This window comes from Schistocerca serialis, chromosome 5 (assembly GCF_023864345.2).
Source record: "Schistocerca serialis cubense isolate TAMUIC-IGC-003099 chromosome 5, iqSchSeri2.2, whole genome shotgun sequence".
NCBI lineage: Eukaryota > Metazoa > Arthropoda > Insecta > Orthoptera > Acrididae > Schistocerca > Schistocerca serialis.
In genome coordinates this window covers 244839493-244853011 of record NC_064642.1, presented here as the reverse complement: position 1 = coordinate 244853011, position 13519 = coordinate 244839493, and the positions used below count along the sequence as shown (strand labels likewise).

Genomic DNA, 13519 nt, shown 5'->3' with positions numbered 1-13519 from the left:
AAATTATCCCAATAAACCGAAGTCGACATTTGCCTTCCCTACTACAACCCTTACATGCTCTTCCATTATCCAACTTACCCACTTAAAATTCGGATTCTTCTATATCCCGGACCTCAAAATATTGTTTTCTCTTCTTGTCTGAGCTCACGTTTCACTATATTCCAGATAAACATTTTCAGAAAACACTTCCTGCCGTTTAGATTTAGACCTAATATTAGCAAATTTATACAGAGTTTCCCAGAAATTTTTCGACAACCGACGAGACGTTGGAGAGGGTATCATGACAAACAAATCGAGGATAGGAACCTGTGTCTGGAATGTCATGTAACGACGCTAGAGAGCGTCGAAGTTATAAGCGTCGGCTTCTACCACTAGACAACTCCTTCGGCACCAAACGTGACTGTTTACGCTGACGGAACATAGATGGAATGTCTCGCAATGTTTTTTGTTACTCAGTGATGGCGATTGCCACTGACGAGTGGAGAAGATGGTGCTAGCTGTTGCGTGGGAAGGCGTTGTCTCCTACAAATGTGGTGCTCGGCTGCTTCGGTGAATGACGGTTTCGGACACTGGTTTCTACCGTAATTTATTTATCTCCTGGCCCTCTAAAATATCTAATGTTTTTCGGTTCTTAGGAAGAAAATAAACTGCAGGTGGAAACCAGGGTCCGAAACAGTCATCGATTGAGGCAACATAGCATCGCATTCATAGGAGACAAGACCTGTCTAAGCAGCATCTCCACTGGCGATTATGGCAATCAGTTGCGATCACTGAATCACAAAAACATTGCGAGATGTTCTTCCTACTGCCCGTCAGCGTACAAAGTCACGTTCGGTTCCGAAAGGGTGGCATAGTCGTAGGTGCTATCGCCTGTAACGTTGAAGCTCTGTAGCGTCATCGGATGACGTTTCCAGAAACGGATTCCTATCCTCAATATGTTCCTCAAGACACTGATTACAAGCCCTCGAAATCTGTCGCAACATTTCTGGAACACCATGTAATTTTCCAAAACCGTTTTGTGCGCGGTCTCCTTTAAGGTTCCACCAGACTTTCCTAGAACTCTCCCAATAAATCTTACTCGACCACACACCATCCCTACACCTAACCTTGTGCGTTCATTCCATTAATGCCGTTTCACATTTTTTTTTTTTTTTTGTATTTTTAGTCACCACTCTTCCGATTGGTTTGATGCGGCCCGCCACAAATTTCTCAACCTTTTCTTATCAGAGTAGCAATTGCAATCTATGTCTTCAATTATTTGCTGGATGTATTACAATCTCTAATTTCATCTACAGTTTTTAGCCTCTACAGATGCCTCTACAACTATGGAAATTATTCCCTCACGTCTTAATAGACATCTCATCTTCCTGTCCCTTCTCAATGTTACGCCTCGATATTAAATCGATGTATCTGAGTCAAGCAGCATACCATTAACTGCATCTGAGAATGTTGCTGGAACGGTCCTGTAGCCCATCCGCATTAACTTACCGTTATCCACATTCAAACCACGCTGTTTTTCATCATACCAAGTAGAAATTATTTCCAGGTCTTCCTAAATCTCTGCAGGGTCATTCAACGACGACACTTTTCCGAAGACAGTCTTTCATGACTAACCATCCTACCCAACGTTTTGTCAATGAATATGGAGAACAGGAGCGATCCTACCACGCCTCACTGTGACATTCAAACGTAGACTTTGTCCCTAATGAGCTTAAGGTGTCCAGATCGAAGCACTGTTTTGTATTACTCAAAAAGTCTTCGAGCAAGTCACATATCTGAAGACCTATTCCACATGCTTGGATTCTTGCTAACAGTGCCGAGACTAAGACGTTCTGTATAACGTACGCAAGTGAAGATTTGGAAGAACTGCACAATACGACCCAGAAACAAAAACTTGTCCCTGTAAAGATTGGCGTGGAAATGAACCTCAGGAAAGAAAAATACTACACTATGTGATCAGAAGTATCCGTACGCCCCCAAAATCATACGTTTCTCGTATTAGGTGCATTGTGATGTCACCTACTGCCAGGCACTCAATATCAGCGAGTCATTAGACATCGTGAGAGAGCAGAATGGAGTGCTCCACGGAACTCGCGGACTTCGAACGTGGTCAGGTGATTGGTTGTAAATTGTGTCATACGTCTGTACGCGAGATTTCCACACTCCAAAACATCCCTAGGTCCACTGTTTCCGATGTGATAGTGAATCTGAAACGTGAAGGGACACGTACAGCACAAAAGCTACAGGCCGACCTCGTCTGTTGACTGACAGAGACCGCCTACAGTTGAAGAGGGTCGTAATGTGTAATAGGCAGATATCTACCCAGACCGTCACACAGGAATTCCAAACTGCATCAGGATCCACTGTGCAAGTACTATGACATTTAGGTGGGAGGTGAGAAACTTGGATTTCAGGGTCGAGCGGCTGCTCATAAGCCACATATCACGCTGGTAAATGCCAAACGACGTCTTGCTTGGTGTAAGGAGCGTAAACATTGGACGATTGAGCAGTGGAAAAACGTTGTGTGGAGTGACGAATCACGGTACACAATGTGGCGATCTGATGGCAGCGTGTGGTTATGGTGAATGTCCGGTAAACGTCATCTGCCAGCCGGTATATTGCTAAAAGTAAATTCGGAGATAGTGGTGTTATGGAGTGGTCGTGTTTTTCATGGAGGGGGCTTGCGCCCCTTGTTGTTTTGCGTGGCACTATCACAGCACAGGCCTACATTGATGTTTTAAGCATCTTCTTGGTTCCCATTGTTGGAGAACAATTCGGGGATGGCGATTGCATCTTTCAACACGTTCGAGCACCTGTTCATAATGCATGGCCTGTGGCGGAGTGGTTACACGACGGTAACCTCCCTGTAATGGAATGGCCTGCACAGAGTCCTGACCTGAATCCTACAGAACACTTTGGGATGTTTTGGAACGCCGACTTCGTGCCAGGCCTCACCGACCGACATCCATGCATCTCCTGAGTGCAGTACCTAGTGAAGAATGGGCTGCCATTCCCCAAGAAACCTTCTAGCATCAGATTGAACGTGTTTTGGAACGCCGACTTCGTGCCAGGCCTCACCCACCGACATCGATACCTCTCCTCAGTGCAGCATTCCGTGCAGAATGTTCTGCCATTCCCCAACAAACCTTCTAGCACCTGATTGAACGTATGCCTGAGAGAGTGAAAGCTGTCATCAAGGCAACGCCATATTGAATTCCAGCACTACCGATGGAGAGCGTCAAGAACTTGTAAGTCATTTTCAGCTATGTGTCCGGATACTTTTGATCACATAGTGTATGTCGAGGCGACAAATCACTTATAGCCGGAAATCAATCTACAGAAATTGTTCATAAACACATGTCTCTTGGCCACAAGATAAAACTAGGGATAAACAATCAAAGTGCACAATAGATTTGAACTGGGCAGAGTTCTGGAACTAAGATGAATCCTTACCAAAAAGGATTTTTTAAATAACCCGAAAGGTGAGGTCTATAATACTTGCATACTAAGATCTGGAAACTATGACTATGGCAAGTGTTCGTAAACAACAGGGCACACAACGAGCCATGGGGCGACAGTTGTTAGGAGTCAGCCTCAGGGATAAGATTCGATCGGAGGGCTTTAGAAGGAGGACGAAGGTAACACACGTTCTGTAGAAAATTGCAAGACTTAAATGGCAACGGGATGGACGCACAGATCGACAAGATTACAGTAAGTGGACCCCTAGAATTGTTCACTGAGACCATCAGACCACGAGAGGTATTCGAAAACCACAAAAGAGAGGGTCTGCTAATGTGAAGTTTGTGGCTGGAACACGACGATACCAGGTGCCTCAAAAGCGAAGACAGGGGTAACATATGGAGAAGGCCTATATTCGGCAGTGGATTGAGATAGGCTGAAGAAGAAGATGTAAACAAGATAGCGTGGTGGAGTTGTATCAGAAGCAACCTGAGAAATAATTAACTGTAAAGGATCAAAGGATTCTGGCATCCGAGAAACTGTTTGTGAATTGCAGATAACAAGCGAAGGAAGCCGTTGTGCTCGCGCTATGGTCAGAGGTCAGTTTCTTTGCGTAACCGCGAGCGAGTGGACCCAGTCGTAGTAGTGTGACGTCACGGAAAATGACAGCGGCGAGGTGAATGCGGCAGTGTGCAGCCGCGGCACAGATAACGCGGGACTTTGTCCGAGGGTGAGGGGTGGCCTCCGTCCAGCGCTTGGCGCGCAACCGCGATACGAGAGCACAGGCGGGCAGTGACTTAATTTCTGCAACGCCCATTAGCGAAAGCGCCGTTATAGTCCAGTGAATAAGGGAAAATTCGGGGAAAAAGTTCGTGTAGTCGCAATTTTTTGTGCAGTTGTAAGAGGGAGTGTCATGAACGACATACAGAAAATCCTGACCGGTGAAGTGTGAGCTAAGAGAGGGGACGGGGGGAGGAGCTTTTAAAGATCACTTTTTTATGTTTTTCAAGAATAGCTCAAAAACCGCAGCTTTTTTCAGTAAAAAATTAAACTACATTACATTTACTACAAAAAAAGGACCTGTTAATTTTTCCACGAGATTAATGGTTTCCATGTTCCAGGGGATGGAGAAATAGTGTTTTAATGATATAAAATTAATGTTTATTGTAACATTAAGTGGGTTAAAAGTATGAAATGTATGTATCACCTCTATGTGCAGCAGAACCTTATTAAGCGATAAATCTGTTCTGGATGAGTAACAAGGTGGAAAGGCAGGGGTGGAGAATAGAAGCGTGAAGGAAGATAGGTCGCCAAATTGTAGTCATGCACTTCCCTCCTTCATAGGTCTGCAAAATGAAGAGAGAGCAGGTTATTCCCCATTCCCTCCACGGCATTACGTCACAAAAAATAACTATAGGGTAGTTCACAAAGTTTTACAGACCCTTCCGCAGCTCGCCTTACGAACCACCGGCAACGTAGTCCGCAGACATGCCCAAGGGTGTTTATTTTCCACAGACTGCGTTAACACTACATGGAATACAGATATGAATTATTGATAATACTAACGCATGAAATGGATGTAGACAGAGTCTAAGTAAATCTCTGCACACTGCTATACGCTGCTAGAGGGGAAATTGGTTCTAAGTCTTCCCGTACGGCAGTTGTAGAATTCTTCTGACAATGGCAAGTTCCCCCACCACAAACGCTCCTTGCTTTTCATTTCACAGTAAGACTATACCTCTCCAGAATATCCTATAAAGTTCTCTCATGCGAGTAGACAAAATGAATTCATTGAGCTATTGTCACTCTAATGAGTGAGTACTTATTTCCTATGGTCGAATGTGCTATTATGCAGAAAAACTCAATAGGTGGAGCTGCCAAATGTCTACCACACTGAAGAGGCTGTCCTAAATGTAACAGGCTGGCAGTAGGTATTCGACAATGTTGATTTCATTGTCTCCAATATAAACGACTGGAACACATTTCACAGCATGAGGCGCTGTAAAATTCATCACCCCAGCCTCAGCTCTCCCAACATCTGAAGAGGCCTAGAGGCTTAAATTAGCTCATTGTGCGACCCAACTTGCAAGATAGACTCTGGATGTGTTCGGTAAGTGGCTCCACTTCAGTGCAAACCACTCCACAAGTCCCTGCAGTTCCTGAGTGGAAGAGTTTTATGCAGTCTACCAGTTACACAATTAACGGTGAGAGAAGTGCAGTAACTTTCTGGCCATTCATTAATTCAGCACTAAGCGACTACAAAACGGTTACATGGCTTTTCAATACGCTTTCAACTAAATACAACAGCAAGGCGCTATATTTACCAATCCAATCCCTTTCTCACCAACACTTCATAGGTCACTGACAACACCACACTTACAAATTAAACATTCCTCAGTCATTGTTTATAGGAACGTATTTTAGGTAGGAGCTCACTTAACAAATGTAAATAAGCACTCAAAAACTGAAAATAACTATGTAAACAGGAGCTCAGTGAAGCTATTTTGTCTACTCTCTTAAGAGAACTGGACAGGAAATGCTGGGGACGTAAAGTCTATCAATAAAGCGAAAAGCGAGTGACGCTCGTGCTGGCGGAAGTCGCCTTTCGCGGAAGAACGCTACATCTGCACACAGAAGGCCTAAGAATCAGTATCCCTATAGTAGTTTGGTCCAGCGTGCAGAGATTTACGTAGAATCTGTATAAATACTTTTCTTGCATTTGCATTATTAGCAACCCGTATCTGCATTCAACGTAGTGCTAACACACTTTTTGGAAAATATACGCCCCCGGCGGTGTCTGCGGACTGCGTCGCCAGTGATTCATAAAGCAAGCTGCGGAAGGGTTGGCATAACTTTATAAAACACCCTGCAGTTTTTTCTTTTTTTGTGACGTAGTTGGGTAGAGAGGGTGAGGACTCGCCTGCACGCTCTTCTGCCTGCAGACCTACGAAGGAGGGAAATTCATGACAACGATCCGGCGACCTACCATAATTCACAATTTAACCCTCCAAGCACCCTTTCCCTTCCATTCTTTTGCACCACTGAGAAACAATGTTTCCCTTAATAAGGCTCTACTGCACTTAGATTTGGCACACAAGTGTAATATTTATTCTTAATCCACTTCATTTATCAATAAATATTAATTTTATACGATTAAAACATCCATCTCCTGCAACGCATAAAGTGTTAGTTCCAAAGAAAAAAAACTGGCCACGTGCAAGTAGGATTTGCGTTCTGAGCGTTCGAGACACGCTTAATTATGTATACAGACAGTTAACACATCCCGGGAGTCGAGAATCTCGGCGTCTTTTGCCTGTTATCGACATCGACACTGGCGAGATAACGATCCCCGGAATATCAAGACTTCCGAGAATACTTTGATTTCAAGTTTGAAGTTGGGTAACAAATGACAGTAGAAATATTGTTTCTGTGATATAATCACAAATTAAGAATTTTATGATTTTTTTTTTGCTTTAGTTGTACTGTGAAACATTGCTTCTTTCAGATTTCGTGTTTATAGATCAACGGGGAGACACCTTTAGGTTTTAATGAGTGAGTTTGCAAGTGTTAAAATATGTGATATAAATGGACGTTTCTTTTGATTGCACTGACTTAGAAGCCTACGTTTTCTATACCGCCAACGGACCATACCCCTTAGTATGTTATACGAATTTCAACTTGATACGTTTATACGTTTCTGAGAAAAAGGAAATCGATGAGGCTTAGTGAAGCGAGCGTTGTAGTGCCATCACAATTCACAACGTAGGCTATACGAACGGTCGGGCGGATAAGCCGGAAGTTCCGTGATAATGTTCGAGAAGATAGCTGTTGCCATAAATGCAAATGCAGCATCAGGAAACTGATGCCACAACCCATGCGAAATGCCGGCCGAAGTGGCCGTGCGGTTCTAGGCGCTGCAGTCTGGAACCGCGAGATCGCTACAGTCGCAGGTACGAATCCTGCCTCGGGCATGGATGTGTGTGATGTCCTTAGGTTAGTTAGGTTTAACTAGTTCTAAGTTCTAGGGGACTAATGACCTCAGCAGTTGAGTCCCGTAGTACTCACAGCCATTTTGAACCAAGCGAAATCATACCGTCCAAGACGGTACAAGCAAGCCTATTTTTATTCGGTTTTTCACAGTATATTGCGACTGCCTATAGCACAGGACGAGATCGATTATAAAATTGAGAACTAGAAGAAATATAGACCGTTTTGTTTCTCTTCATGGCAAGCCACCCTGGGCTTACATTTCAGCAAGATAATGCCCTTCTACACATGGAGAGAGTTTCTACTGCTTGTCGTCGTGCTTGGCAAATACTGCCTTGGCCAGCAATGTCGCCAGATCTTTTCCCAATTGAGAGCATTTGAACCATTATCGACAGGGCTTTCCAACCAGCTCGGGATTTTTACGATCTAACGCGCCAGTTGTACAGAATATGGCACGATATTCCTCAGAAATACATCCAACAACTCTACTAATCAATGCCAAGCTGAATAAATTCTTGCTCGATGGCCATACATGAACCAACGCGTTATTGACTTCCTCAATTTGTGAAACTCTTTCTCTTGAATAAATCGTCTGAATTTTCTGAAATTGTGGTCATTTCTTCGTCTGAACATGTACAGTACATCACATCTACCGATTTCCATCCCAATCGGATAGTTCCTTCCTGGTGCATCTTTTTTGTCTTCGGGCGCATTTTTTTATGTTTTCTTCCGTTTTGTTTAGTCAAAATCAAGAAAATATGTGTATTTCATTCTGTAAGCAACTCGAAGATGTGGACCGAATGCATGTCTAAAACAACCAGTAGCAAAAAAGTCAATATTGTAATTGACTAGATTCCTTACATAGAGCTGAATTCCATTAGCTAACTTACGAGAAATTTTAGTTCAACTGAGCATAGACGAAAGGTTCAGACACATTTGAAGTATACGGTGCATCATCACAAGCGGCAAGAGCATTGTAGCTTCGCTGAGTCCATTCATGGTCCAGACAAGCACAAGTGTGCGATATAGTAGTCGTGCTCTATTAAACGCTAGGTTAATCTCTTTTAGAGTACAGACGTGGCCATGTATCTTGAGATAATGGCATCAAACCAACGTCCAACCACATCTTGGAATTAATAAAAACCTACTCGTATGCGAAAGATGTGGTACTGCTCTAATTAATCACGATATTTGGCGAATCATCTGCTGTAACTGATCGTTTATTCGAAACGACAACTTCATCTGTCACTGCAGTCTAGGCCTAATCATCCATAGCAGCTTTCAGTGTATACAATTCCAATCATGTTGAAGCTCAGCCACCTACCTCCACAACAGATAACCCCATTCCCACGAGGATGGCCAATCCTTAATCCCAAGCCATAACTTGCAATACATGTGACTAGCACCATACCACACAGTCGCCAAATACAAACCATCCCGTCCTTCCTCTTTCCTCTAGTAAAACAATCCCCACCGTCTTCTGCCCACTACCTAAGACACTTGTCAGCTTCCCAACAATCTTTCTTCAGAACATCTTTTTCAACATTCCCACACTTTAAATCTGCTACCTTCAAACATATAAAATCAATTTCAATATTCTTCCTCTTCCATCTCCGTGTAAAAAAAAAACCCTGTTGTCAGAATCAGGCACAATTTTTCTTCAGCCTTCGTCTCCACAGTTCAACTGGCTCCTAGTAAAATTCTCACCACCCACAAAATTTCACAACATGAAGCGATAGACACCTCCCACTAAAACAGAACCAGTCAAAGCCCAACCTCCATTCTACACATTACACATGAACACAGTCAGCTCTCTCAACAGCCACATACTGACGTCCCCCCCCCCCCCCGCCCCCACTATCAATTGTCAGGCATGCCACCTGCACGTCATCTACTGAGTCATCCATCACCCACAGCAGTCAAAACGGACACGACTCGAATGATGTCAGAAAATATACCCAAATTCAGTAAAAGGCGAGAAGAGAGGATGTGTGTGTACCTAAAAGTCTCTCTTCGCAACATACGCTGTCTTAAGGGACTTAGCGTTAGTTAATGGATGAGGGTGATAGAGCTGGTTTATTAGTAGGCCTGAAAACCAGTTACAAAATGCTAAAATTACGTGTAGTGAACGCGTAAAAAGAAAATAGCGCAAATTAACAATGAACTTATACAGTTCTTTTGGCGAACTAAACATAGTTTCCAAAACTAAGACTTCAGTCAGTGTGAAACGAAAAGTTTAAAATCAGTTGTAATATCAGCTTTGAGTTAAGGTGGTAGGCTATAAACTCGTGACTGTCAAATCATTAAAAAACTGAGGCTTTTTAAGTGAGGAATGGAGAGGTACATTTTGCGAAACACTAGAGGAGACAGTAAAAGATGTATCAGAGAACAAGCGGATTGGAAGACCCAATTACGATTGCGACAGAAATGAAATGGGTGTGGGCAGCAACACGTAGCAGGCGAATGGACGGTTCAAATGGTTCAAATGGCTCTGTTCACTACGGGACTTAACATCTGCGGTCATCAGTCTGCTAGACATCAGTCCCCTAGAACTTAGAACTACTTAAACCTAACTAACCTAAGGACATCACACACATCCATGTCCGAGGTAGGATTCGAACCTGCAACCGTAGCAGTCGCGCGGTTCCGGACTGAAGTGCCTAGAACCGGAATGTACGGCACATCGACTGAAGAGACACTAAAAGTTAAGAAAACGGCGAGAACGCATCCAAGCGGAAGATAGGTGACAACAGTAGAAGGCAAACAGCAACAAAATGGATGAGTATCGCAGAAGATAGTAATGCATGGAGAGCTCTGAAGGAATCTTTTATCCAGCATTGGTACCATTCTCTAGAATCGAGGTTGTTTCTACACGTTTGTGCTCGGATGTAGGCGCATCGATACTGGCGACAGGAGAAACTTACGCCACCTGTGTTTAGTTAGTTACTTCTCCCAAAGACCAAGTTCATGATAAATGTTATGACGCGGAACTGCGCTGATCTTTCCAACTGAAGAAAAATAGAACATTTCGATACAACTACAGAATAAATAAAATAAAAATATTCATGTGGTTACTTATTGGTGACTGACACGCCTTTTTTCTTTAAAATCATTAATAATCTCTTCTCAAGAATTCTTCTGTGGTGTATAGTAAGTTGTTAAGGAGAAATAGTTTCAGTCAACATTTAAAACACTTTTGTTATCAGTCAGATATTTCTTTGGGAAGATTGTCAGGGAGCTTTTAGTTGCATATTTCATCCCTTCCCAGACTTTGCGCCAAAGTCCTAGATCAAATTCCAAACCTGTCCGTAATGTTTCACAGAGCGAGTGCGTGCGACATTGTTGGTGGTAATTCATTTGTGGAAGGTCGTCCCTCTACATCAAGTGTTCCCAGACTTTTCCTCTGACGGAACACTCTGTGAATCCTAGTTTTTGATGGAACACTTTGTTTATTTTGAAAGTTAATAATTTCTTTTAAAAAATGAGGCAAACTTGTTTTATCCAGTGATTACCTCAGTTTTAAATCGTAACTAATGACACAGAAATCACAATAAGATTTTAAAAGATAATACTTTCAAAATCTAAAAAACATTCTTATTAACAGTTTTTTGCGGAGCCTTTATTTACTTCCCGCCGGGCAGAATTCTGCGAAACATAGTATGGAAAACTCTGCTCTAGATACTACTCGTGAGCGGAAGAGTGTGCGTTCTAGACTGTCCCCTATCTCCTCTCTCATCACCATCAAAAACGCAAACAAGACGCTAAAATCCCGGTCACAGCCACACACAGATATATACTTGAGAAACAAATATTGCTCGTTACTTCGTGAAGAATCCGTTATTTAACAAAAAAAAATCCTTTTCATCCTTCTATGTCTTTTGACTTTGTTATCTTGCGATGGCGACACCGTACCCTGTCATTCTCCCTTCTGTCGGGCCTGGTAGTAAAGTGGTAGAACAGGTGCCTGGTAACAGTGAGGCCGCAGGTCGAACCCCGGAAAGATTTTAGTGTGCCTTTAACATGGCCTTCTCCTCTCAGTGACGTTAAAATTCGCCGAGAATTATACGTGCTTCGGATTCCACGTTAAACTGTAGGTCCCCTTTTCCAGGTAGAATTAATGTCTTAGGTAAGGGACATGCAAGTCGCCACATGGGATCCAGGCCGTTCAGGCACCGAAATTATCATTATTATTACATCCTCTCCTCTCACTATATAAGTAATTGTTTTGAAACATTTCGTAATGTATGTCGTTTCCTTGTCCAAAGAACAGCCGTATGGCTACTGCAAGCAAAACTGAGATACATTGCTAATGAAACAGAACAAAAACAACCTCAGAATGTACAGTAACTGGTTTAAATTAATCAGTTGTACACCCAACAATACGGCCTTATTATTTCACGAAGAGGATAACATATATTGTCATCCCCTCTTCCAATTATACAAGTAACTGTTCCAATACATTCCATTATGTATGTTGTTTCTTTGAAGAACATCCGTACATTTGCTACCAGAAAAATTGAGAAGCATTGTCAGACAGAACAGAACTCAATCTCAGTCTATACAGTAACTAGTTTAAAGATAATCAGCTAAACTTAAAGGAAAATAAACTTGAGAATGGAATTTTTAGGCCAGGTGCTCCGACACTTAAACTGTTGTGTGTAAATTTTGACTCTAAAGTCTAATTTGGAATCATCTCACAGACTCTGTATGTATTAACTACCAACGGTCACATACTTGAGTTAACTTGGAGTATAAGTGAGTGAGAACGTGTCGTTCGACTCGTACCATTAGTTTTCCATAGCCATGTAACATGCTGCATAGTGGGACAAAAAAGATGAACAAAACAGAAGAAAGCGGTAAGGTGTTTGCAGACATCTTAAAAAGAGTGTATCCGGCGGGCCTCTTTTGGAAAACTAAGTGCTATGACAGTTTGCTCATTATTTATACTCAATTACCTACTATACGCAAGAGAAAATCAGCACAACTACAAAGTAATACACGTCACAATCGAATCATTGAGGATTTAATAAAACTCAAACACAGCTTCGAATTAAACGTTTCAATTCTCTACGTTTCCAGGCATAGATTGAGCCATAAAAGATTTTCAAAAATGTAATACAAAACTGATTTTAAAAAAGTGGTGAGATGCGAGCCAGGAATTCCAAGACTTTCGAGAATGAATTAATTTCGAGTTTGAAGTCAGATAACAATCGACAAAAAATATTTTTTCGTATGGTATAGTTAGAAATTAACAGTTTTTTTAATTTTTTTCCTTTGGTTGTAGCGTGAAATCTTGCTTCTTGGCAAATTCCATAATTCTACGTCAATTGTAACTACCTGTCGGTTTTGATGTCTGAGTCTGCGATCATCGAATATGTGAGATAAATGGCCGTATATTTTCATTGCTTTGATATAGAAGATTTATTTTCTATCATCGTCAATGGACCGTAGGTATTAACATATGACACAAATTTCAATTTCGTAAGTCTACCCGTTCCTGAGAAAAAGGATTTTGAACAGTCGAACAGACAGACCTCTAAGGGTTACGTTGTTACCCGTGGCACTGCGTATTGTTTACTTTGTGCAAACTTTAGAAATCGATACCGATTGCATTTATAGTGCTCCAAAATGAAAGTATAAATTAAATTACCTGCTGCAAGGAAGCCGTTGGCGAGCGCATGCGCCATCTTTCCGGCGCCCAAGAACCCGAGGCGCAGCATGCTGTCCACTGGCTGTTACTGCCCCTGGCCACTGCCTGCTGGCTACTGCTGGCGCTCTGCAGATAGACCGCTATCGCACACAGCCGCAGCCACAGGCGTCGGCCGCGTCTGTCGCAACTAAGCCTTTTGTTTACTTCATATTCATAGTGACCTACACTAACATGACGTTCACAAGTTTCAAGGACGGTGGTTTCATCGAAGAGACGGATATTTCTATGACTTTCCTATTCGTCACGTTTCGTCGAAGTGACTCATTGATGCTTCGCGCCTTTCAGAGGAATCCACTCGACTAGAAGCCCGGAAGTGTCTAAGCGCAGTCAGATACACAGATGATTAGTTTTAAAGAAATCTAC

At 42.5% G+C, this 13519-nt stretch overlaps 1 protein-coding gene across 3 annotated transcripts in view; it reads right to left on the bottom strand.

Moving 5' to 3' along the window:
* Positions 1-13252, bottom strand: part of LOC126482297 (pyrroline-5-carboxylate reductase 1, mitochondrial-like) — a 176797-nt gene extending 163545 nt beyond the window's left edge. For 2 of the 3 annotated variants that reach the window (XM_050106308.1, XM_050106309.1), the window contains exon 1: positions 13097-13250. In XM_050106308.1, coding sequence (XP_049962265.1) covers positions 13097-13166 — 70 coding nt within the window. In that variant the 5' untranslated portion in view covers positions 13167-13250. Of the gene's footprint in view, positions 1-13096 lie in introns of all 3 variants that reach the window. The other variant, XM_050106310.1, reaches the window with a different exon arrangement.
* Between the last annotated feature and the right edge of the window lie 267 nt (positions 13253-13519).